Genomic DNA, 24,333 nt, shown 5'->3' with positions numbered 1-24,333 from the left:
CTCGGCGATCGTTGAATAGTAAAATTACAATCGTAAGACTATAACGCGATAATTACAGCACGAGGTAGCACGAAGACTCGAATAAGAACAGACTACATATACCGATCGAACTGTTATTACTTTCTTCTTTTACAATAATATAGTATATAGAATAAAGTTTAGATGTGTGAATGTTGAATAACTGATTCTATTCGTCGTTCTTGAAATGGAAGAAACAACTCGTCGAGCGAATTTTGTCGGCTAAATAAGACCGCCGTAGAACAACTATATTTGTCTTTTTTTGTTCCTTTCTTTTTTTTTATATTTTTTCCTCTTTTTTTCTTTTAAACTTGTTAATATCTCTCTCTGTCACTGGTAACGATTCTGTAGCAGCTATATCTACGACACCGATGGACGAAACGGATCGACGAGGATAGCCCGTTAGTGGGAATTATTCTCGCGTACTTTTCTCGTTTTTTCTTCTTTAAATGACTATGGTATCTCTTCTCCGTCGATATTGTTAGCTAATATACCGCTATCGAACGCACATTCTTCGTTGAGTTTTCATACATTTGAAACGCGGTTCTTCCGTTCAAACGAGATATATATACTTTCAAAAACGTTTGTCTATTCGTGTTTTCCTTCGTTTTTTCTCACACAGGAAAGTCAAACGATAATTTATCGCAACTTGTTTCCTTTCTTGACGTTATGTTTATTAAACTCGTTTCATTCTAATTTATGGAATTTTTTAACCAATTTATGGAATTTTTTTTATGGAATTTTTTCAAGGAAATAGATATTATATATTCAGAATAAAATTCAATATTTTACTGTCGTTAATTTCATGAGAGCGTTATTGGGAAATTGCATCTTTCATTTTGACTTCCTTATCGATGATCATTCACACAGACTCACCAACACCATTATAGCCGAGTCGTTTGATACAACTACTAATGTGCCGCACGTTTACATTCCAGAAATACTACATAAATGAAAAGATATCATTTGCCTCTTTTTACGAAATTCTCGATGTATTTCTGCGTCGACTCGTTCCAACTATCGAACCGAAACAGTATCTAATAACAATTTTGCGTGGTATGTCCCGGAGATTTCGTCGTGAGAAATATCGCTTGGTAAACATTGACAAATGTTTCCAGCGTGTTCGTTAAACGTATCTAGCGACTTTATATTACGGATATACGTATTTAATTACCGAATACAGTTGAAACTTTGAATATCTTATGCTATAAAAATGCGGAAGTCCTTCCGAATATTGTGATTACAATGTTCTTTTCTCTTTCTTATTACAGTGAACTCGACCATGTGGTGGTTGATCTCTTTCATCCTCTAACTATATCTTATCTATTTCCTATTTCTTTTCATAATATGATGTAAAACTACCCTCACTGAAAATAAAACAGTTCAGACTTCGAAGATATACCACGCGAGGTGTTCTTAACGTGACCAGATTAGACTCGAAACTAGAATGATGAAAATCCCCCCCTAGCTAGACAACTACGAGTGGAAACAAAACGTTTCTCAGTCTATGTCGATCACATCCGGATTCTCCGCTGATCCCTTTCGCTGGCGCATCTTACGGCGCAGCAGGACCGTCCTCAGGATGCTCGGTGATCGTAGACCCGCGACTTCCGGCCGCGGGGCATGCTGCTACGCGGCCTTATGCCTTTTCCTCTGTTCCCTCCGCGTTAAATTCGATGCACCTGGACTGCCCGATGTACTGCTCTTCTCGCAGTCGGCAGTTGGTAATGGTTTCAACTCTCTGAAAAAGATATATTATGATTTTTATTTGTTATATACCTTCAAATTAATAATATATGATATAGTGCTAAATGTATATACTGTTTAATGTATTGTTAATTAATAGTTATAGCATTATATGTATGATATATTACAGTAGCATAGTACAAATATAATAAATGTTTATGTTTAAATTTTACTATTATTTATAAATAATAAAGATATAAATCTTCGCAAGTTATAGAGTAATTCTAAACGGACCTGTAATTAAGGAGCTCCTCGTCATCGGGCACTCTAGTTATGAGGTCTAGGAGCTCGTTGTTTGGAACCGAGTGAGGCCGGACAATTTTCCTGGAGAATTTATTGACGCCCCATACTAGGATAAGGTATCTTAGAGGGATGAAATACAGGACAGCAACACCGAGGATTGCCAAAATCATGGCTAAATAACTCAAATAAGGAACAGTGAAATTGAAGAGATTCTTCACTCTTTCACAGAGGCTGGCTATGTAACCGATCGAGTTCTGAACAGTCTGAGTCACCTCCTGAATCGCTTGCAAGCGTTCCTTTAGACTTTTTTTCTCTTCCTGAAAGGAAAAACCAGAATAATCCATTTTAGAGAAAATCTGATAAAAGAAGATTTACTAAAAATAAGAAAATATGCTGAAGAAATAAAATTTTGGTCTTAATTCTTTATTAAAAATTTTATTTAAAATAATAATACCAATAGTAATTAGTAATAATAATAAAATGTTTTCTGTATGTTAGGACATATAATCAAGGTCAATCTTTAACTCCATGAAGTCGATTTGACCAATATTGGCACACATCAATTCGTCGTTTGAATAGGTCGAAGGTTGAATCGAGGAAAGCGCCAGACCAAAATACTTTTGTCTATCGCGTTCGTGATATACGTCCAAATGTAATATTCATTGAAAGGAGCCTTTAGCTACTGGCAACTAAGAACCTATTACAAACTTTTATTATTCCCGAAGAATACCATCAATCATTAAACAAATGACAGTTGTTTAACTGGTGTATTGCAAAACAGGAAATGTAATTTCAATTGATAATGAGTTGTGACATTAGCAATAATTTGCTATTATGCAGCAGTGTTAAAAACAAACGGTAATCCAGCTTCTCAATTTTTTACAGAAACATATGACTCACATTTGTATAAAATTATATAAATTTCTTTTTCTAATACCTTTTGGCTGTAGAATAAATAAAAGAATCATATGAAATTCTATTAAAAATGTAATTATTTTTTAACTTTCAATGAATATATAAACTCTTACAAAATTAAATATCGATAACAACTTAAATAGCAATTGCTGAAAATACTTACTTTGTCCTTATCGTCATCGTCGTCATCGTCGTCCCCAGGAGTGGCAGGACCTTCGTCACCCTCGTCGTGGAAGTGGGAACTCGATTGATGCGATAAGGGTGTACCGGTTATTACTGCAACCTGTCCGGAAATCCATTGATTGAATCCACTTCCATCTCCATAAAGCTGGCAGGTAGCAAAGGACGTGGACATGCAGCAATGCAGGTAAAGGTCGTCAAGCAGATGATTTACATACGTGTTATCTTACATGTGTTTAAGGTTGATTGGTTATTGGCGTCTATTATTTATAAGCAAGCTCCAGCATTGAGAAGATATAACAATAGTGATCAATATATTAGATACTAAATGGAAGAAATATGGTAAAAATTGCTCTAAACTATGTAAGCCATTTCTATGGAAAATTTTGAAAATTTACAGGCATAAATCTTGAAATATCATTGTTGAACAATTCTGTACTAAATACTAGAATACTACTATATCTAATTTTCTAAAAGTATTTAAAAATGTAAAGATTTAAAACATAGGACAACCAAACTGTATATCCATGCTAGTCACATAGCTTTTTAACTTTAATTTCATTTAGCTCAAGAAGGAAGATAGTAATTTCTACTAAGTAGCAGTAACAAGAATAGGAAATTTAGTCAATGTATAAGATTACCTTGTTCAATGGGACATTTTCTAATCTACAGCATTAAATATTGCAGATAATATTACTAAATAAAAGTTTTAGTAGTATTCAGAATGTTAGATTTTTGCAGGTACTTAAGGCTAGCAATCAAGTTTAACGAATTAGCAAATACATAAGGTAAGTGTACGAGTGTCAATAATTTATAGAGATGGTGATAAGTGATTTAGAAAAATGCTTTGACAAGGTAAAATATAAAAGGATCTGATTAGTTTGTTTACATACCAGATAATACTTTAACAGAATAAGGAGTGCTACTCCAGGAAACATGTAAGGTTCAAAGTAGTAACAGCCCAAAATAAAGATGACCAGTGCGATGATGCTTCTCATTTTATTTTCCCATTCCCAACAGCTCCTAAGGATACAATAAAACACAGAAAAAGGATTTCACTATTATTCATTGAATAATTTCATAATATCTTCGAATAGGATTAAAACATAACATATACGTAGATTAATATATAAAATATCTCTCTACGTTAATGTAAAAAATTAATGAATAAATGAATAATATAGCATTCTAGGAAACGTAGTAATTATTAATCATCGTTTTGACGAATGACAAACAGTATTTAATTTATAAACGAAACATACGATATGATTTACGTAACAAATGTCATGACTATTTCTAAAACAGATTGAAAGTAGAATCAAAGTAGTACACGTACTGCACATATTTTCCAATATCAATCACGATAACGATGATTGCCTTCAGCCTGAGAACGTTACGTAAAAACACTTGTCTTTTGAACTTTATCTCCGGTTCCATGTATTTCTTCTCCTTGGGATTTAACGTTCGAACACATGCTCTGACAACGTTCCACACCACGTTCAGCTCCAAAAGAATTTGCGGAGAATTTCCTTTGGCACGACCCCTCAGTTTTTTGTCCTTTAACGCGTACCATCGTTTCTCACCGTTCCTTATCCTTAGAAGAGGTATGGCGACTTTGCCGAGAAACTCTACTTTATGGTCCCTGTCCTCGTCGTACACTGTCACCTCTAACACCGAATTGATATCTTTCACGTTACTATGAGAAACAAATAAAAAAGATTATATTTTTTATATTCTCTTCTGAAACTCGTTATATAGTCACGATGGCTTACAAAGTGAATATTTTCTGCCAACTTGGAGCCAGCGTTTTATATTCCGTCTGGGTTTGCAATCTTGCGTTTACCAATTCCAAGACACAGAAAGGATCGCTCTTGCCACCCAAGTCAGCTGCCGCGAGACCTTGTGCTCTGAATACCTATATAACGAACGAATCATAAATATACATTTTATGAATTCTACAAATCGAAAGTAATAAACGAGAGGTATAAGAGATACGAATCCTAAATTTATACTTTCAAAAATTTTAAGTACATATTGTAAATTTCAATTGACAATTACATTTAATAAGATTATAAAAATGAGCTTGAAAAAAAAGTTAAACCTTTTTTAATTAGTCCTAAAAAGCTATATTCCTCTCCTATTTTTTAATTTTCTAATTAAATATTTTCCTATTATTTTTAAACTTAAGTTTTCTCCTTCTCCTCCATTTTTTAAAGATAGGTACCTTTACTGTTAAATGACCAACGTCTCGTACCCTCTGCAACGAGTTCACCAAAGCATATCTTTGGTATAATTGCTCACGTTCACGAGGTGTGTCTTCGTGTGCGGCTAAATCGCTGATCGTTTCGCTAGCGGTGGTACCACTAATAGTTAACAGTAAAAATATGCTGCCAGAGCCGTCCTCGAGATCCCGCCAGAGTCGATGGGTCGTCTCACGTTCAAGTGTCGTCAGATCGATTACCGTTTTTCCCATTAGGTCATCCTGATGGCTTTTATCCCGATCCCACACCGTGACCTCCAATTCTTGACCTAAATAAGGATCTTCGTAAAGGTGAAGATCGAACTGCTCCAACCAAACGGGATTCAGGGTCTTGTGCACTACTTTTGACTTGTACTTTTCTGTTCCGAGACTGAAATATGCAGAAGAAAATGATTATAATTGCCATTAAATATTAATTTTACCAATAAGTAAGGATAATACTTGATGAGCAATCAAATTAATGTATTTAGTAATTTGCTAATTTTAATATTATTTGGTTTTCTCAGAAATCAGACTAATGAATCTCACGTTTTCTAAATTTTCCAGTTTGTTATGATTAGTATTCAAATTCTGAATTCTCAAATTCTAAATGATTTGTTTCTATAGGATTGTTTATCATAGGATCGTGTGAACAATTTACATTGTGACACACATTTAAAAGAGTAATATTTCTAACATGGATACTATATTATCAACTCCTTCAATTTTTCAATTGATAGAGTTGATCGGTGTGGTTTTTCTAAGCGATACATTTATCTTTCTTTTAAGATACTGTATACTGTATAATTTGAACAACGAGTGACAAGAAGTACAATTGAAATATAAATTAGATACTTTATATAACTTATTTCGTTGACATCGATACTTCTTAATCTTACAAATATTTCACAGTGAAGGAAGCGAATTACAGGGATAGTATCAACAATAAAAATAAAGTAATTTCAATACAATGACATTATTGAGGACAAAGGTGAAAAAATAAGGGTATTCATACCGAAATTTGACATAGGGATCCGAAAGACCGTCTATATCCATCGGTAATAAATTCTTCGCCTCCACAAGAACAATCGTTACCACGGAGCTCCATATCTGTGACTTTAACCGTCTATTTACGTCCGCCAATCGATTGGTCCTTTGGAAATACTGCAGACATAAAAATACGCCATGTGAAATTGAATTTTCTATCCGATGGAGGAAAATATAATAAGAATAAAGTAAAATAAAAGGAAACAAAATAGGGAAAAGAAAAATATCGTTTCACTGTGGAAAATAATAATTTTAGAAGATTCTGGTTAGAACATGTGTATCGGAAGAAATGTTGAACAAAATATCAGCTCTGATATTAGTTTTTCAACTGCTTGTTCGATGGGCACGATTCTATGTATATATGTATATTATATATAGGGAACCAGTCAAGGTTTATCTACGATTCTATATGTTCAACTTTAATATTTGTTTCTCAAAATAGTGAACAAATTGTTTTGAGAAGTCTATACAGAGCTTACCACGGTAATTGAAACATAAGATATGAAAAAGAGATAGGAGCTCAGATTAAGTGATTTTAAATGTAACTGCAGCATTAGTTTTACCTCTGTCATCAAGTCGACAAATGTGAATCATTCACTAGCATCGATAAATGCTATCTCTCAACATGAAATCAGTTTTGACTTCATCTTATGTACATTTAGCGTATTGCGGGATGTTAGATAACATAAGTAAAAATAGAACTTGAATTTGTTACCGCAATTAACTTTTTTTCAAAGATAAATCATGTATGTTCTGATTATGAACTACATCAGGAATCTACAAAACAACAGATTCTCTGAATATCCTCTATCATCTGATTTCAATTCTTAACAACTTCTATAAAAAGAAAACTAATCTTTCATAGTATTCTACAAATTAAATTATAATCATAACTACTGGTTCCCTAGAAAAATAAAATTGTTTATCAATATCCTGTATCATCTTTTCCCAATAATAATAGTTAATAGTCAACTATATATATATATATATAAACAAATTTCTCCAGTAAAATTAATTAAAAAAAAAATACTCCAGTCTACCCTATGAATATCTTCCATTTTCTCTCTAACATTGCCCTTCAGTTTATCGAACAGATCATGATGCTTCACGTCCTTCGCGTCCAAAACCTCTTGCTCCTCTACCTTCGACTGTTCAGAAGAAGACTTCCTCAACCTTGAAATCAAATTTGCAGTCTCGAATCCCGATCTCTCCGGTCTCTTTAAATGTTCCAGTTTAATCTCTACTCTTCCCTCCTCGTCCTTCTTTTCAGGCGCAGTAAATTTGAAATCAAAACTCTGCTCCTTCTCGCTCAACCTCCCCTCCTCCGTCTTCAAACCACTATTTTTCCTGTCGTGAACGATAGAATACGCTCCAGAATGCCTACAACGTTCAACAATCCAACTTTCTATAGGCAGCAGCCACGGATGCTTCTCCACCTTCTCCTCCCATATTTTCTCTATCTGATCCTCCAAGATCCTCTCCACAGAGCCCATCTTCCTCTCCAACGAAGATCTCAAAGATCCGATCGTTCTCTTCTCTTTGCTTCGAACTGGTCTTTCGATCGACAAACCCTCTATCCTATTTGTAGAAGAATCTTCTCCAACATTTTCCGCCTTTCTCGCTAAATTTTCCAACGAACTCCACCTTCTAGTCGAACGATCCGATCTAATCTTATTCTCCAATCGAACATATTTCTCTTCGTCACTGATTCCTGCGAGGAAATTAATATCAGATATTTTACTATTAGCTTTAAATGTATTTTCTTTCTGTTTTTCTTCGTTGACGCCAAAAATTATGAGAGTAGGATCATTTTTCTCGGATTTTTTCTTAAAGGTACCTTGCTCACCTGCCAAAACGTCCATGAACTTACGGTCTTTTGTACGACTGGTACTCAATCTTAATCTTCGAGGTGGCGCTTCGACGGCTTGCGGTGACTCTGAAATGCTTTCAGTCTTTTTGTTATCATCTTGGCCAGCATCTTTTTCTGGAGAACTCTCGTCAATGTTAAAAAATCGACGATCGGTATCGGATCTATCGAATCTCATGCTTCGAATCGCCTTTCGGAATACCGCATCCACTTCCGCCGTCATCTCTTCAAAAGTTCGATTCTTCGTTGTGAAATCTTCCTCGGACTTGTGTCGAAATTTGTCTCGATGATGAACCCAAAATTTTTTCCATTTATTTTCATGAGTTTCTTCGTTGGAGATTATTTTGAGGAACTTTAAGGGAGTTTTCGTAGAAGAATTTTTTGAATCGATCGACAATTGTTTTGGAGGGATGTCACTCACCTTATCGCGCTTTAAAAAGCTACTTCCGCTCCGTGGTGCCACCACTGTTGGTTCTTGGTCAGACATTTCCGGTTTCGACTCGGTGTCTGATATTTGACTTTCTGCCAAGTCTCTTGAACGCGTATCTTGATTATTTTCGTTGGTTGTTTCTTTCGAATCTGTTTTAGATTTTATGGGTTCTACGTTCTTCTTCATTTTGTAAAGCTGTGACGTAGGATGATGATTCGTTATGAACTGAAAATACTAGGGAATGGTATTTTTTAGGTGCTTCGAGTGGAAACGCTTGCCTTGCAATATTTTGAATATACACATTATGTGACCAATAAACGCTTTCTTCCGGTCTTCGCGTGCGAATACGCGCCTAATTGACACCACCCGACGTGACGCCGAGAATTTCTTTCCTTCTCCACGGTCGATAAGATAGTTACGTCGATCATCGTTGGTTACAGTTGTCAGAATTGTAGAATTTATTTTTATCCTGTTAATTTCTTCTTACAAACTTGTACCTTTTCTATATATAAATATGTTTTCGTATTTTTAATTTTGCTTCACTTTCAACGAAGTTTTTATCTTGAACTATGAATATAAAAAATATAATATAAAAAGATTTCTTTAATAATTAAATATTTTTCTTAAATATTTTAATTAAATATTATTCTTTAGTAAATTTAGAAAAGTTGACAGAGATTCTGTACGTATAACTTTAAAAATTGCAATTGGAATAAAAAGAATTTTTAAAATAAAAATTAAAATAAAATAAAATGTAAAATAGCAATAACGAATAATAATGCAAGGTAAATTGGAATTTGAATTTTCAAAATCTTATCCGACGATGTCCATGAATATTTCGTTGACTCTTTTAGTTCCGCTCCTATGGCATTGTTATCCTTCTATTGTTAAAATTAACTGCAGTAATGTATCTTCGACTTTGTTACGCCACACTTTTATACATCGACGAATCTTCGTGCGTTAACAATGGTAACGATGCTAACAAGTCTTTCTTGTAAATCTCGAAGCAAAACTGTCCGCATCTGTCATTTTTTAACGACATTAAAAGATCGCATTTGAATCAGAATATAAACTTCTTCTTTCGTTTCCTTTTACATAATATAAATATTGCGATACGTCACAATAATTTTTCACTATATATATATTTCTAACACTAACACTTTTTATACAAAAAAAAAAAAGATTATCTTTACACCTCACAATCAAAACCACTTTTGATAAAACCTTTCAGTATAAAATATTTAACTTCAGAATCACTTAAAATATAAGAAGATCAATCACAAAAGCAATCATAGAAAATTCATTAAATTGTCTTACACAGTTTCATTAAATCTCCATTTATATAAAAATAATACTTCATGAAATAATACTTCATTTCACTGAAATCGATCCAGCCGATACAGGTTAACTGATTCCGTACAGATCGCGTGACCAATCTAACGATCTGAAGCGTGGAATTAGTGTTCAGATTGAACTAACCAAAGTTAAAGATTTTCTCTCGTAACCTTAATTACTATAAAGAATAGAACCGAAAAATCTTCTTCGGACAATACTACGGCGAACGAACTGCTCGAATACAAATTATTAGAGTTCTTACAGGCTCACTGAGTCATCGGAAATGTTTGCAGTCACGTGTGCACGTGGCTCGAAGTCGTGATTCCACTTGCTAGTTATATTATATTGTCTTGTTTAACTAACCATTGTTATCCACACTATTTCTTAGAAGTACCTTTGTCGAAGAGAATTCTGGTTGTACAAGATGTTTTTCTTATTATTATGTAAGATAGACTTTTTTCATGAGAAATAAACGAAGATTTCGTCACTTTTTTACATATTTTTACATATAAAGTATTGACAAGCCAAAGTTATTGAATCCATTTATCGACATTTTTCGAATAATTTACTCTACTTTTTGTTTTGTAGAGTGAACCGATTTAGCAAATATGTTCGTGTTACTGGTTCACATGTATATCGCTCATTTTACGGTGCTCCAATAACTGACACCACTCAGCGGTCAGTCAACAAAGTAGTGTCGTACACCGTATTTCATATCATTTCGAGATTTAACTGTCTCCTGGATGATTCCCATTCTGCGTTTCCATTCACTTTGTGCACACACTCGTTAGTTACGATCGTGCAGTGTGTCTCGCAATGCTTGAAAAATTGTGCAAGTAAATATGTACTTATGTATGCATACGTTGACAATGTGCGGCGAAGACAAAAGAGTTACGCGAACGAAAGGGACGTTATTTTTAGCAGGAGGATCGTTCTGGTTTCCCGCGGAATAGCTCTCTTGAAATAATCGACAATTTTTTATCTGTACGTATTTTTAATAAATCTTTTTATTATTTTACTTTGTTCACTTTGTTAAAGATCGAATTTTTTTACATACAACGGGTTGGTTTAGAAACAAAACTTTGAAACAGAATTTACGACGGCAGCAAAACCACAAGAACCTAACATGCTCGAATGACGATGGTGACTGCTTGGCGATACAGCTTAACTCGACAACCGAACCTCTCTTTCCCTCTCCATTCCCGACACGGGAGGTAAACATTGCGATATCACGTATACATAACTTTAATATACGGTCGACTTGCATCACATTGGCGTAGACAAGTAAATAAAACATTTCTACTTTCTTTTGACTTTTAACGAAGATGTGAATTTCGCCTCTAAGAACCCAATTTTTTAGTCGAAACCTATATACTTATCTGATAAGTACTTTGTTGATACTACGAGCGGAACTAGATATTGAAAAGTATTTATTTGTGGAGATTGAAAAGTATTTACGAATAGTATTGTTTAGAGTACATAATTTTCAAGCTGCCTAAGACCACTTATGGAAAATTTTATTTGACAAAACGATTCATATGTTCATAATAAAACGATATTCCGTTACTTTGGGCACGGTATACGTTCAAGTAAATGATAAAATTTGCCGTTTAAATGGTTATCAGATTAAAGTAAGCCATACAATACGCCAAAGATATCAAACTTTAAAAAGGTATAACTTTTAAACCAATGAGATCCTTAAACTCAAAATCGTGAAAGTGAAAGTGCATAAACTGTTGAAAAGAGAGAGGTATCCAGAGGAAAAGCTTAATCTGACAAAGATTTCTTATTTCCTTAATTTTTCTCTGTATACTTTTTCGTTTTATATTTTTAGGATTTACAGAGTATAGCATCACATTGTTATAGGCAAGTGGTCAAGATACACTGCTACTTTCTTTTAGTTTCTGATTAAAATTCTATATCTTTCGATATAGAATTTCATACATTCTTATTTGTCTGCGTAGACTGCGTAATTTTGTATGCAAGGTACGTCAGGATTAGAGATTAAGTAACATTTGTTTATTTATATAGATGATAAATGACGACTGGTGTCAAAAGGTTGAATACGTGTGTACTTTATAACATACCGATAATGGACTCTTTTGAGACCACGTGAAACCTGTTAACTACTGAAACAGTTCGTGAATGGTTATTGTAATATTGTGAGCGCTTTATACTCGAACTTTGTCGTAGCATTTATGTACTCACGTCTAGCAAAGTATTTAAAAAAAAAACGTATATTGTCGCCTTCCTAGTTTGTATTTTTAATATAATTACCATGTTAGAAAACCTTTTGTATGCATGTAAATATAACAATTATATTTATAATTATATTTATAATAAAGATGTGCATGTAATTAAAATAGAAATGTTCTGATTCTTAAAATTGTAGAAATTTATACCAGTCAGCGTTACTTAACCACATTCATGTAATTGCTTTTTAAATGCATGCGTCATGTTCCATTGATACCTATAACACATTACATAAGATAACTCCATTAATTCACACCCGACGACAATAAACGTTAGCAAACGTTTGTATGAATATTTTGTCGACTATCTTACCGATAAGTCAATGTTATACAGGAAAACAAATTGTATTTCCAAATCATATTCCAAATTATATTTCCGAATTTTAATTCTAATTTTCATCGATATTGATCATCTTTTCTATCGATTTCATTTACAATTATACAAAAAGTAATAATTCAAATGTAAATCAAATAAATTTATCATAAATAATTCATACATTCTTTTTACCGAATCGATTTCAGCGACGAAATTAGCTTTTCCTGACGTTTCATGATTTTGTAATCCTTCAGACAGATTTCCATTAATTCAGAACTTACGAAATCTACTTCTTTCTTCTACTTAATGATATCGCAGATCGATGATTGTCCGAGCATTTTATCGGCAATATTAATTTCGACACTCGAAATAATCTAGTGTGAGATTATAACCATCGGTTAGGATGGTTAGATCAGGCTCATTTTCTTGCGCATATGGAGAAATTTTTGTATTGCTGAAACGGAAACATATCAAGAAATAAGAAATATATGTCTTTTTACAGTATCGTTGAAGATAAAAAGCAAATATCAAAACAATTGTAATGCCTAATCATATAAAATATGATACATATTTATGATTTATGTCTTATAATCTCATAAGTACTAATGTACATAATGTATACTAATATATTCTAAGGTAAAGGATATCAAATACCAGAGTCAGAATCTGATATATAGAATAGTAATTAAACGACAGACCTATTTTGCAATAGAAGAAATTCTGAAGGCATCAATATCTTCCATATCTTTCAAAACCTAATGAGTGTTCTGGGAACTAACTGTGTAATACTGATGGATCTTATCACCTGCTTATCACATAATGTATTAAATGTATTTTTATTCAAGAAAGAAGATTAAAGAGACAATTTACTAATACAATTTTTTTATGCCTAATAACCGTGATATTAAGAAAATTTAAATTTAGATTTATTTATTATTATAGCAGTTTTATTAATAGTAGTTACTAAGTATATACTTACTATAGTACTATTTAAGATAGTACAGTTATAAAGACTTATATTAAGTAGTAGGTTAAATTGAAATTTTTATGAGCACATTTAAAGAAATGGAACCTAAGCACAGATTTATTTTACTCACTAAACATTATCATAAATACAATGATACTAAGCTCCCAACTTTTTATAAATACATAAACATCCACAATCTGTTTATTAAAAATAATCTTATAGTATCGATTTATTTCAACGGAAAGGTATATCGTACCTTCTATTCATTCTTCTATAGAATCAACAACAAAACGAGCAATTTGTTGATAGATCTTTCCATGGCAAACACTTCGACAGTTCGTGTTCACTGTCTGCGTTCCAATTGCAGCTTGTCGAAGTTCATAGCCGATGGACTTATCGTTTACCGATATTCCACTGCGTAGAACGTAACTATCTACAGGAACGTCGAATTGTTCATTGTACAATGTTTAATGCTTGCCAGGGTGAATTGTTCGAAGTGTCCATCGAGTAAGAGTCGAATATTCCTTTGATACAGTAATAAACATGAAACTGGACCAACGAGCCCTAATTTTCCATTCAGGTACTTCATTATCAGTTCCTCGACCTATTTTAATCGATTTTAACATAATAAGGATCAATGATGTTATTAGGTTGACTAGCATATGAAATATTATGAAATACTGGAAATGCTGAAATATGGAATGCTGGGGAAATACTACCCATTAAATATATTGTCCTATCACCAATTATTTTTTTCATTAATTATTTTTATTAATTACTTCTTTTAATTCTATGTTTTTACTTTTCACATATTCAAAGTTATTGAATTTCTCAACTTGAAATTATATTTTGTTAATTCTTAATATGAAAAGTGCACCTGATACCAGTCAGTTGTGTTATAATTTTAACATGTTCACCTGTAAGGCTGTAGGTATCATAGAGTGTCAGATTCACACATTTTTACTGCTTACAAATTATGCAGCATTCATATGCAGTTCATTCGGTTTATTAAAATTCTCTTCACAGCGGCTCGTGCGAGGAAGATAACGTCGTTCAAAGTGGCACAACGGTCTGTGTGCCCCTATCACCGCCATAATATGCAAATCCTCGACATTATCTATGTTTATGGATTCTGAATCGGCAGCTGTTTAGCCTCGATAGTAGTAAATAAGTACAGGTCGCATAATCGATCGTTTAGGAACATTTACCGTTTAAAGTTTCCTTATTAGGAGAGACGAAGAGAGTTTGGAGCTTAAACATGCAGTAATGCAACTTTGTCTTGAAAAGCTTTCCATACAATAATAACTAAGACAGATATTTAGGTGATCCCATTTAGCTGGGCCGCCCTGTATATTGATTGTTTATGTACAAGAGAGTACAGCAAAAAGAAATTATTACAAACTCACTAGGAAGTTATTAAATTTGATACACATTGTGGTAATAGAAGACAAGATGGAGCAAACTAAGTTTCGGAGTTTACTTTGACAGGTGTCTGTTTCTATTATCTACACTTATAAGCTAAACGGCCATCGCCTATATCTTAAAGCTCCGTTATTCTGATCGTATTTATTTGCTCCATCAACATAATTTAAGTACCATAGAACAAACAGGAGGACTTTACAATCTCGGTTTTAAATTTCCAGACGCTAATTTTATCCTCATTAAACGGTATATTAATACTACTTCGCGTGATAAAGAGCTACGGTTACTTTAAAAACTTATTAAAAAATAACTAAACAATCAACTAAGACATTAATCAGGGAACAACTAAAAATCTAAGAAATTACAAAAAATCAAAAATCTACCTGTTCCTTTTCCTGCTGATTCCTCGGCCAAAGGGTAACTGTTAAATAAATCTCCCCCAAATGTTGTTTGGGCCTATTGTGGTCTTTCAGTTCCAACATGACATCCTGTGACTGACCTAGGTCCAATTGCGTGAGATCCAATTGCGCTACGCCCATAAAGTCATCCTGCAGGCCCCAGTCGTAGTCGAAGACCTGTCGAAACGACCAAGGTCTTTTGCTAGTCAAAAGAAAGAGCAAGAAGAAACTGATAAAAATCCCGGCGACCATCTCTAAACATTCTAGGACGAATTGGAGAGCGAATAAAAAGAACACGATCTATGGAATAAATTTAATTTTCTTTCAGAATTTTTCGTGGGTGACTATTACAGTTAGCATCAAGAACGAATAGGACTAAGAATTTTTTTAGAATAAATTCATTCTCTTTTTTAATACACTGAGAGATTGAGTTGAAAAAAATTTGAGAAAAATTTAATTAAAAAGATTTTCTTAATAATCTTATATGCATATAACTTGTATAACGATGTAGAATTTACCTTGAATGTTAGAGACTGGAAAGGATCCTCGATTGGCAGAGTTACGCTTTCATCCCAAACTGGATTTAGGTCGCGGTGAACGGTCCGCGACTTGTGCAATAACCGACCCCCGCTTTTCACTTTCACGTAAGGATCACTGGCGCCTGAAATACACAATTAATATCCTGTTTTTCAATCCTATGCCAAACAATAGTTATTTGCTTAATCGAAATTTTATCATGATTTTGGGTAACATTCTACGAAAGGGGGATTACATGAAACTGGGGCAAATCCTTTGATAGAATAAAACCGGAAAACGTTGAGCTTTAGTAATATATGTATCATGATACAACCTTGCTATTTCTCTAACAATAAGTAGTACTCTTTCTACATGGGTAGAATATTCTGCATGTGTTGGAGGAAGGTTAAAAACTAGGTACTACATATTTGAAGAACAAGTATTTTATATTCTTCTTCTCTAAAAAAAAAAAAAAAAAAACAAAAGTGGCAAGTTTTTATATGTTTCATTAAAATATTCAGGCTGTTTTGAACTCTCTCTCTTATTAGTAGAATATTCAAAATTAACATCATACTTAAAAGGAGAATACATAATAATATTACAAATTTTATTACACTATTCAATTATTGTAAATTATATAATTTAAATTACACAATTATAAATAATTGCTTCCATATTAAATTCATGAAATCTCTCATACACAAAACCTACTTCAACTAATCAAAAGGACTGATCTAGACTAATTTGCCACCCTTTCACGGCTATTCGCGCAGTTCTTCAAAGACAGCTGGCATAATCAAAATACACCGACACAGTTCTACTTTCGTCTACTTATAAAGGCAGAAGAAGTGAAAAATGAAAGTTTATCTCACCGCATCTATCCATAGCAACAAGGTTCGCCCCTCTTTTGATGTGCAAACGAAGCTGGAAGAAAGCATGCTGCCTTAACGCTAATTCCCTTCTACGTGCGAGTTCCTCCTGAACGAACGAGCTATCATCCTGGCTGATCGATCCTCGAGCTTCCTCGTTCGAGTCCTTTGAGTGCTGGAAACTCAAGGATCCTTTCGAATATGCTTCGCTGCATTTTCCAGGGCTGTCGTCCGGTCTCGTCACGACATTCTGCCTTCCTCCGTATACCAATGGCGACTCTACGTGTACAGAAATATCAAACACGTTAAACACAACATGTTGATCATATAATATGCAGAATGATTCTAATTTTGGTAACTTAATCTAACTTAATCTTAATGTGAACTAACACCCCTCAAAGGAGATGTATAGTACACAATTTTCTGCTATTTTGGTTTTTCACCAAGATTTAACTTTGAATTACTACATTGAATTTTTTACATAGATTTAAATGTAACATTTGTACATTAAAAAATATATAATTATTACAATAAGTGGGTTTAAAAATTAGTATACTGAAGATTAGTATTCTTAAAGATTATACATGCACATACATAAATGTATTTAGCATTTCTTTAATTTAAACATGATTCCAGAAAATACATTTAATGAATATTATTGTGAATAAATATTGTTGAATGAATGAAGTCCTTCAGCAAATAATTAACTTTAATCTAGCACTCAGTGTTTTCTTAAAACTGTAATCAGAATAATTTCTTAAATAACAAGATGATATAATAATTAAATCAGAAAGTGTTTTCAAGTAAATATTTTTGAAGGAACTCTGTTCAACTTAGAACACTGTTCAATCAGATATGTACGTAAATAGTTTATTAGCTTGTGGAGTACACAGGAAAGCTTTTCAGTTTAACACCAGTCCAATAATGATGCACAAAAGATAGAAACCCCTAGCACACGTTTCGCAGATCAATCAATATAATGAAACATAAACGACCTGCTCGTATCGATCCCCTGCATCAAACGTGCGCGACCTGACGTTCAACATTTGCAAAGTTTTTCTCTTTTTCGCAACTTGATCAAGAACAGAGAGAAAAAAGTTTCCCCTGCTGCGAAACAAATTTCAAAGTTAACATCCATTAAACCTCGTTATTACTCTACTCGAGGATGATCTTTTTTATGGAAGCAATCCTCCGTGATAGTTTCATCATTCTTTGTTCGATCATACTTCAGCTAATTGAAACTTAATTTTTTCCATGTACTATATTGTTATGTATTGTACGTGTACGTGTATGTATTGCACCGTGCATGCTGAATGTTCTTATTTACATTTTCATTTTGTTCGTTTACACCTTTGACTTGTGTGCTTAAAATTTAAGCTTACTATTTACATATATTATCGGTTTATCTATCTTCCTATTGGTTTCTTTGTCTATTTTGCTTATTTAATTGCTTATTGACTTGTTTGCTGATCTACTTGAAATTGCCAGAATTCTTTCAAGACTATTGGAAAACATAGATCATAAAACATAAAGTAACATAAATCGTATTATATTTTCATATTTAGTATTTTCTTGTATTTTATATACGTATGCAGTTCCTTAGCAAGATGCATACTGCTATAATTATAAGTTCCTGCAAAGTGAAATTGTTATAATTTATCTGTAATAGAAATGAAGCAGTGCATAAAAAAATAAAAGATTTCTAAATCAAAAAATTGTTACATACAAGAAATTGGATATAGTAATGTAATACCAATCAATGATGACATAATGATGAGTTAATTCGTTCTCTAATAATAAGTTAACAAGTCCAGAAATGATTGAAAACAAAAAAGGACAATATATGTATTTATTTATATAATATAAATATTAATTATAAATATATATTAATGATAATATAATATATAATAAATAAATAAAAATATTTATATACCTGGATGAGTGAGACAGTGTCTGGCTGGACTCTGCGTAGCCGACGAACTTTTACTATGCTCTGAAGAGTAATCTGCAGCGTAATCGGATTCAACACCGTGAGATAACGTGGTACCGGCATCTTTTGACTTTTTCCGTTCTTTGCTTCTATTTCGACCCCACCGGCTCTTCAAGGTTGCGAAAAAGATGTGTGTACGTTGCGCCACCGAGGTGGCGTGCCGATGATGCCGATGATGATGGACGACACCAGAATCGGCTTGTTCACCGCGTCGTGACGGTGAACTGCTGTCGTTGTTCCGGAGCTCCGTGGCGCTTTTCGAGAGCTGACGGCTCCCGTTCAAGTTTAGTCGGGATCTCTCTTCCACAAGTCTGCTATCTGGAAAATTATTTTTCTATGTGATACGTAATTCCTTAACATAATATAATATTCAACATATTTCCAATACAGCCATGTTTCACGAAAAACAATCTCATCATAATACATGTCGCAATATAATTGTTCCACGAAATACATAAGTACATAATAATGTCTTATACATTATTAGTAATTCGTAATTAGTAATTAGTAATAAAATAATAAAATAACGTAATAGTATCGAGGGTCATGTAGATTGTAGCATTATAACTCATATTCAATAGAAGTAGGTTATGTTCATACGCATTAAAGCTCAATTTTAATCGGCTGACTGCCATGGCGATTACATATTAGCATTTGTGATGGCGCCACAGAAGTCTCTGTCTCTCTGGAGTGCATGCAATAGTGGTGCCACAGGGAAAATTAGTGGCCAGAAATATCAAACCTGTAAGTAGCGTTATAAGTACGCAGTGGATAATTGTTAAAATTATGTTCATAATTGTTAGTATGTTCATGAACGCATTTAAAGCAATGGAATCTAACAGTAAGCGAAAAGTTGTTTCGCTCGAAACGTTTAAACATGTATTATTAGTAGGTACGATATTTTAAAAATTTATTAAATTGAGAATTATTTAATTACTATTAAATAAAAATAATTTGGAAATTATTTTATGTACATTTGTTTAATTTCAAATTTCCTGTAACTGTGCAAACATTAAAATTAATAATTTTATAAATAGTAACATAATGATATACAATAATTATGAATATTCGTATACATATAAGAGACAATAATCTAGCTTAGCGTATGATTTTATACAAGTACGATTCATATTGATGAATGAGCCAAAAGAGAAGACAATAAGAGCAGATTTTATCCGCAAAAAATTGCTGTAAAGTTTGTAAACGTTCGACTGAAAGAACGGAAAGCTCCACATATCCATCCCGTATACAATATCGTTAGTAACGCGATCGATGTCCAAGAGCATGAGAAAGCCACCTGAGCCTTTAATTCCTCCAATGAGGTCGTTACAATCACGTTCACAAAGGCGTTTAATCACTAACAACGAGAGGGTAGTTACGTTGCAATATTCTGCGGCAAAATTACGTTTTATATGTACTTACATTATTAGTGAACAAACTATGAAACCATTTAAATTTTTAACAGTTCTAGAAATCAAGATACTATATCGATTTTGAATAAACCATGAACTCGTTCGAGAATGAGAAAAAGTCCAGATAAAACTAGAACATCTGACAAAGCTATCACTCACGTATCTAGAACTCATCAACCAATATGAAACATATATAGATATACATAATATGTACATATACATAAGCATATATCTAAGGAATTATTACAACTTTTAATTCACTCCTCTCCCATAAGAATTTAATATTATGTTACAATTATGTTTGTCTTTCATTTTCAATGCATTCCATCTGTAAAACATTCATTCACATAAATATAATAAACAAAATGTATATAGCTATTATTATGTATATATCAATAATAAAATTTATACATTGAATAATAAAATACAATAAAATATAAATAATGAGATATCAATATAATATAAGGTTAGGAATGATAAAAAAGTTAGGTACATGTATCTAAGTAAAAGTCTCTTATGGCAAGAGGATACCGAATTATTCAGGCATGCATTGAATTCAAAGGTTCTGGGGTTAAGTGCCATGCCATGTCTCAGAGACCTCTTACTAGAAGGCACCCACTCACCCCTTCCCCAAACGATAGTCAAATCTTCCAGGAACAATGTTCCTATTCTTGGGGGCAACACAATGTTCCTTGCCATATGTACTGTGTACCCGAAGACTCACACGCGTCTTTCAAGCAATTAATCCCATGACACCTGATAGCTATTTGGTTTCTCTAACTACTCTTCAACATTATTTACTCTCACAAGAATTTTGGTCAAGTGCAAGTTAAATATGTTAGATTTGTGATAACAGATTTTTCTATGAAACTATACAAGAATTAATTCGTATATAGTAACGTATATCATCAACAATTAAACGTGTCAATCTACTTAACAGTGAGATTTTTAAATTATGTAAAATACTATACAATATAAATAACAAAATAATACTGGTAAACTACTACAAATGAGATTTATTTAATATAGATAACCTAAAAAAAAAGAAAAATAAAATATTAATAATTAAAATAATAAAAATAAAAAACTGATTTTAATGAACAGGTAAAATATAATGTCCAATTGTTTATTTGGAAATACCATTTCACCTTAATAACACGGTGTACCTATTACATCTGTATAACCTGCGTGTGCATGCAACCAGCTTATTAAATATACGCAATTGCTGGTCAAATGGGAGATCTGTCTGAAATTTTTACAAGATTATTTGGATTGCATCAATATGGCTTACCATACTCCCAAACAAAGATGTTAATAGCCAATGGCTTACGTTAGACACACTGTTATACAACATATGATATAATTAATGGTACAACCACGAAGAAAGCACAGTCTATGCGACAATACGTATAATGTTGTGCCACATTAAGTTATAGAGTGATCGTACTAGTCAGAATAGCGACATTAAGAATTCTTTATAAGATTATCTTGAAAATTAGGATTTTCTAATATATGTCTTTTATAAGATTTTCTATAGCATTATATGTAATATATATAGTGTAATTATGGATTAAATTGATTAAAATATGGCGATACATACAATGGCGCTAGTAGATACAACAACCTTTGAAGTTGTTCATAGGAACATCTTAGAGGTTAGAATTGTCTTATATTTTTTGTAGGCATTTCCTATAGCACAGTATTTGAATATCCATATAAAATTTTTATATCATATAAAACTTTTATGTTATAAATACATACATATTATTATCTCCTCTATGCATACATATATCGTATTTCATCATATATGCAAATATATAACGGGAAGAGAAACATCAACGACACTTAACCAAGCTGCAGAAACGCCACAAAGCTTGGTAGAGTGAGTAAATTGGATATAATATAGGGAATTAGAAACACTCGATACCTCGCTTAAAAGGTTATTGATGTACAGTCTCTTTGTAGGGAGATGGGTTTGAGGACAAAAAATACAAGAAAAATACATTATATTTATTTCTATGGGAACTAAATAGGGGTAATATTATGAATATCTAAGCGATATTTTATGATCCAATGATGAAAGAGGAAGTAACATTGCATGGAAAAATAGTTTATCTCTAAAAAAAGCAGCCAGTTATCTCTTACTCTGTTACTAAACTAAAAATTTCTATAATAATATAATTACTAGATTAAAATATTTCTTTTTTAAATTATGTTTATAATTATAAGATGTACATTGTGATATTTTATAATTCTTTTTAAAAATTTGGTTAATAATTGTTCATTTTAGATTGTCGTTTAATATTATTTTTCTGTTGAATCGTACAAGATGATTTCATAAGAAAGAAAGTATCCAGGGGGAGGAGAAATGTAATTCAGTGTGTTCAATGTTATTAGATTTCGGCCAAATTCGTCGGAAACGACGATAACACATCAATCCACGAGAGAAAACGGATGTGATACGGAATCGTACTATTGCAGGATATTACTCTAATCTGATTGATTGCGGATAATGGAAAATATGTAATTCTAATTTTTAAACCGAATATAGTTACAAGAAAAGAAACAATGAAAAAAAAAACAAACTTGTAATTTCTGTTTTTTCACGAATTACTCTATGCATGATATATATGTCAGAATCTTACTATATCCTTAATTTTGAATCAGTACATAATTGAATACACAATTGAAGTACATAAAATAATACATGCAATTTTAGGTGCATCAAACAGCGCCACTACTGGAGAGTTTTAAGAGGCTGCATTTCTTTCACCAACTATGCTTCTAGCTCTAACTCAGGCAAGTAGTATAACAGAGGATTAAGTTGACCAACTGTGATTCCAATTCATACCCATATTAAAATTTCTAACAAATTTTCACTTTTAGTTAAATTTAATATAGATTTATGTATAGATAATAGATACTGAAATTATTACATGTGATTTACATATAATATCTTAACTGTACACTTAACTATGATCTCAATCAAATTAAATATGTAAAAAGAGCATGTAAAGCAGTGGTTTAATTCGTTGACACAATGACGATCGCAACAGAGCAAAATTTAACGGTTTACGTAATCGCATAAAAGTACATTTAACAGTCATCACCGACAATGCAGCCTCGTTGAGCCCTGTTGACTGTGATCACATGAATCCAGATTTTATCTCATAGCGTTTAAGTGAATCAAATGGGGACAAAATCGAACTTAACGAAGTATTTGTAGAGTGATTGAAATAACTGGATACGATGACCAGATTTTATTAACCCGTGAATGATTAATTATAGGAGAGTCAGTCTTAATGCGATTTTGTCAATTTATAAAACAGATAATTCATAAGAGAGATACGATATTATGTAAATTATGAAATATTTAGCAATAAATATCGTATTTTATATGTCAAATATTGTTGATTTATATAATTTTTGTAAAGAATTAGAATTGAAAAATCCATAACAAAAATGACCCTTTGAATCATAGTCTATAGGTGACATAGCAAGTTAGGTTAAGTTATTTAATATTGAAATATTTAGTTTTAATTTGTATTTTGTATATTATATGATAAAAAGCATTACGAGCCTACAGTCGATAACATCTATCGTGCAGTCAATTAGTTATCATTTTCTCCAAAATGGTTCCTAATGACTACGGAACTACTGTGAACGTTCCTGCGGATTTTGTTCCGCTGAGAGTGTATTAGAGATGTATATATACATATACTTGCACGAATAGTGGTGCATACCGGATTACTGATTGGAAATAATCTATCGACCTATAAGATTCCTGTAGCCAATATCTTTCTAGACTACTCTCTACCGTGATTCCATTGAAATTTGGAAAAATTATCGCATTCGAAAAAGCAATCTCCTTACCGAAAGGTTTCTAGAAGGAATTGTAAAAACAAGAAAACCTAACCTTTTAAAGAGTACATTTAATAATAAAGAAAACAATAAATAGTCTAAGAAAAAGATAATAAAACAAGTAATGTAAAAATATACATAAAAAATTATAATAATAAAAGTATAATAGAAGAATAGAAAAAACATTAAAAGAAGTACTAACAATAGGAATAGCAAGGGCACCAACAATAGTAACAACGAGCAACACCATAGAAAAGATACGATATCAAAACACAAAGGAAAATAGTGCATTTTCCATATGAAAATACGA

At 32.5% G+C, this 24,333-nt stretch overlaps 1 protein-coding gene and 1 long non-coding RNA gene across 10 annotated transcripts in view; both read right to left on the bottom strand.

The window, feature by feature from the left end:
• Positions 1–765: 765 nt before the first annotated feature.
• Mctp (multiple C2 domain and transmembrane region protein) overlaps positions 766–24,333 on the bottom strand; it is a 36,132-nt gene continuing 12,564 nt past the window's right edge. The window contains exons 3-14 of one of the 9 annotated variants that reach the window (XM_069124892.1): positions 18,694–19,068; positions 16,764–17,039; positions 15,894–16,036; positions 15,361–15,552; positions 6,357–6,505; positions 5,327–5,732; positions 4,875–5,017; positions 4,439–4,798; positions 3,996–4,125; positions 3,086–3,250; positions 1,999–2,324; positions 766–1,759 (exon numbers count right to left, since the gene is read on the bottom strand). In XM_069124892.1, the coding sequence (XP_068980993.1) occupies positions 1,648–1,759; positions 1,999–2,324; positions 3,086–3,250; positions 3,996–4,125; positions 4,439–4,798; positions 4,875–5,017; positions 5,327–5,732; positions 6,357–6,505; positions 15,361–15,552; positions 15,894–16,036; positions 16,764–17,039; positions 18,694–19,068 (2,777 nt within the window). In that variant the 3' untranslated portion in view covers positions 766–1,647. Of the gene's footprint in view, positions 1,760–1,998; positions 2,325–3,085; positions 3,251–3,995; positions 4,126–4,438; positions 4,799–4,874; positions 5,018–5,326; positions 5,733–6,356; positions 6,506–7,428; positions 9,216–15,360; positions 15,553–15,893; positions 16,037–16,763; positions 17,040–18,693; positions 19,069–24,333 lie in introns of those variants that run through there. The other 8 variants (XM_069124899.1, XM_069124886.1, XM_069124889.1 and 5 more) reach the window with 8 other exon arrangements.
• On the bottom strand, positions 11,834–12,906 carry LOC138179009 (uncharacterized). The gene is made up of 2 exons (XR_011172906.1): positions 12,586–12,906; positions 11,834–12,490 (listed from the first exon to the last, which is right to left on the bottom strand). It is a non-coding gene; the product is annotated as an uncharacterized LOC138179009 (long non-coding RNA).

The sequence above is a fragment of the Bombus flavifrons genome, chromosome 1, assembly GCF_040668555.2.
Source record: "Bombus flavifrons isolate JBK064 chromosome 1, iyBomFlav1_principal, whole genome shotgun sequence".
Classification (NCBI taxonomy): domain Eukaryota; kingdom Metazoa; phylum Arthropoda; class Insecta; order Hymenoptera; family Apidae; genus Bombus; species Bombus flavifrons.
Note: the sequence above shows the minus strand (reverse complement) of the source record. Positions and strands in the feature narration are given on the sequence as shown.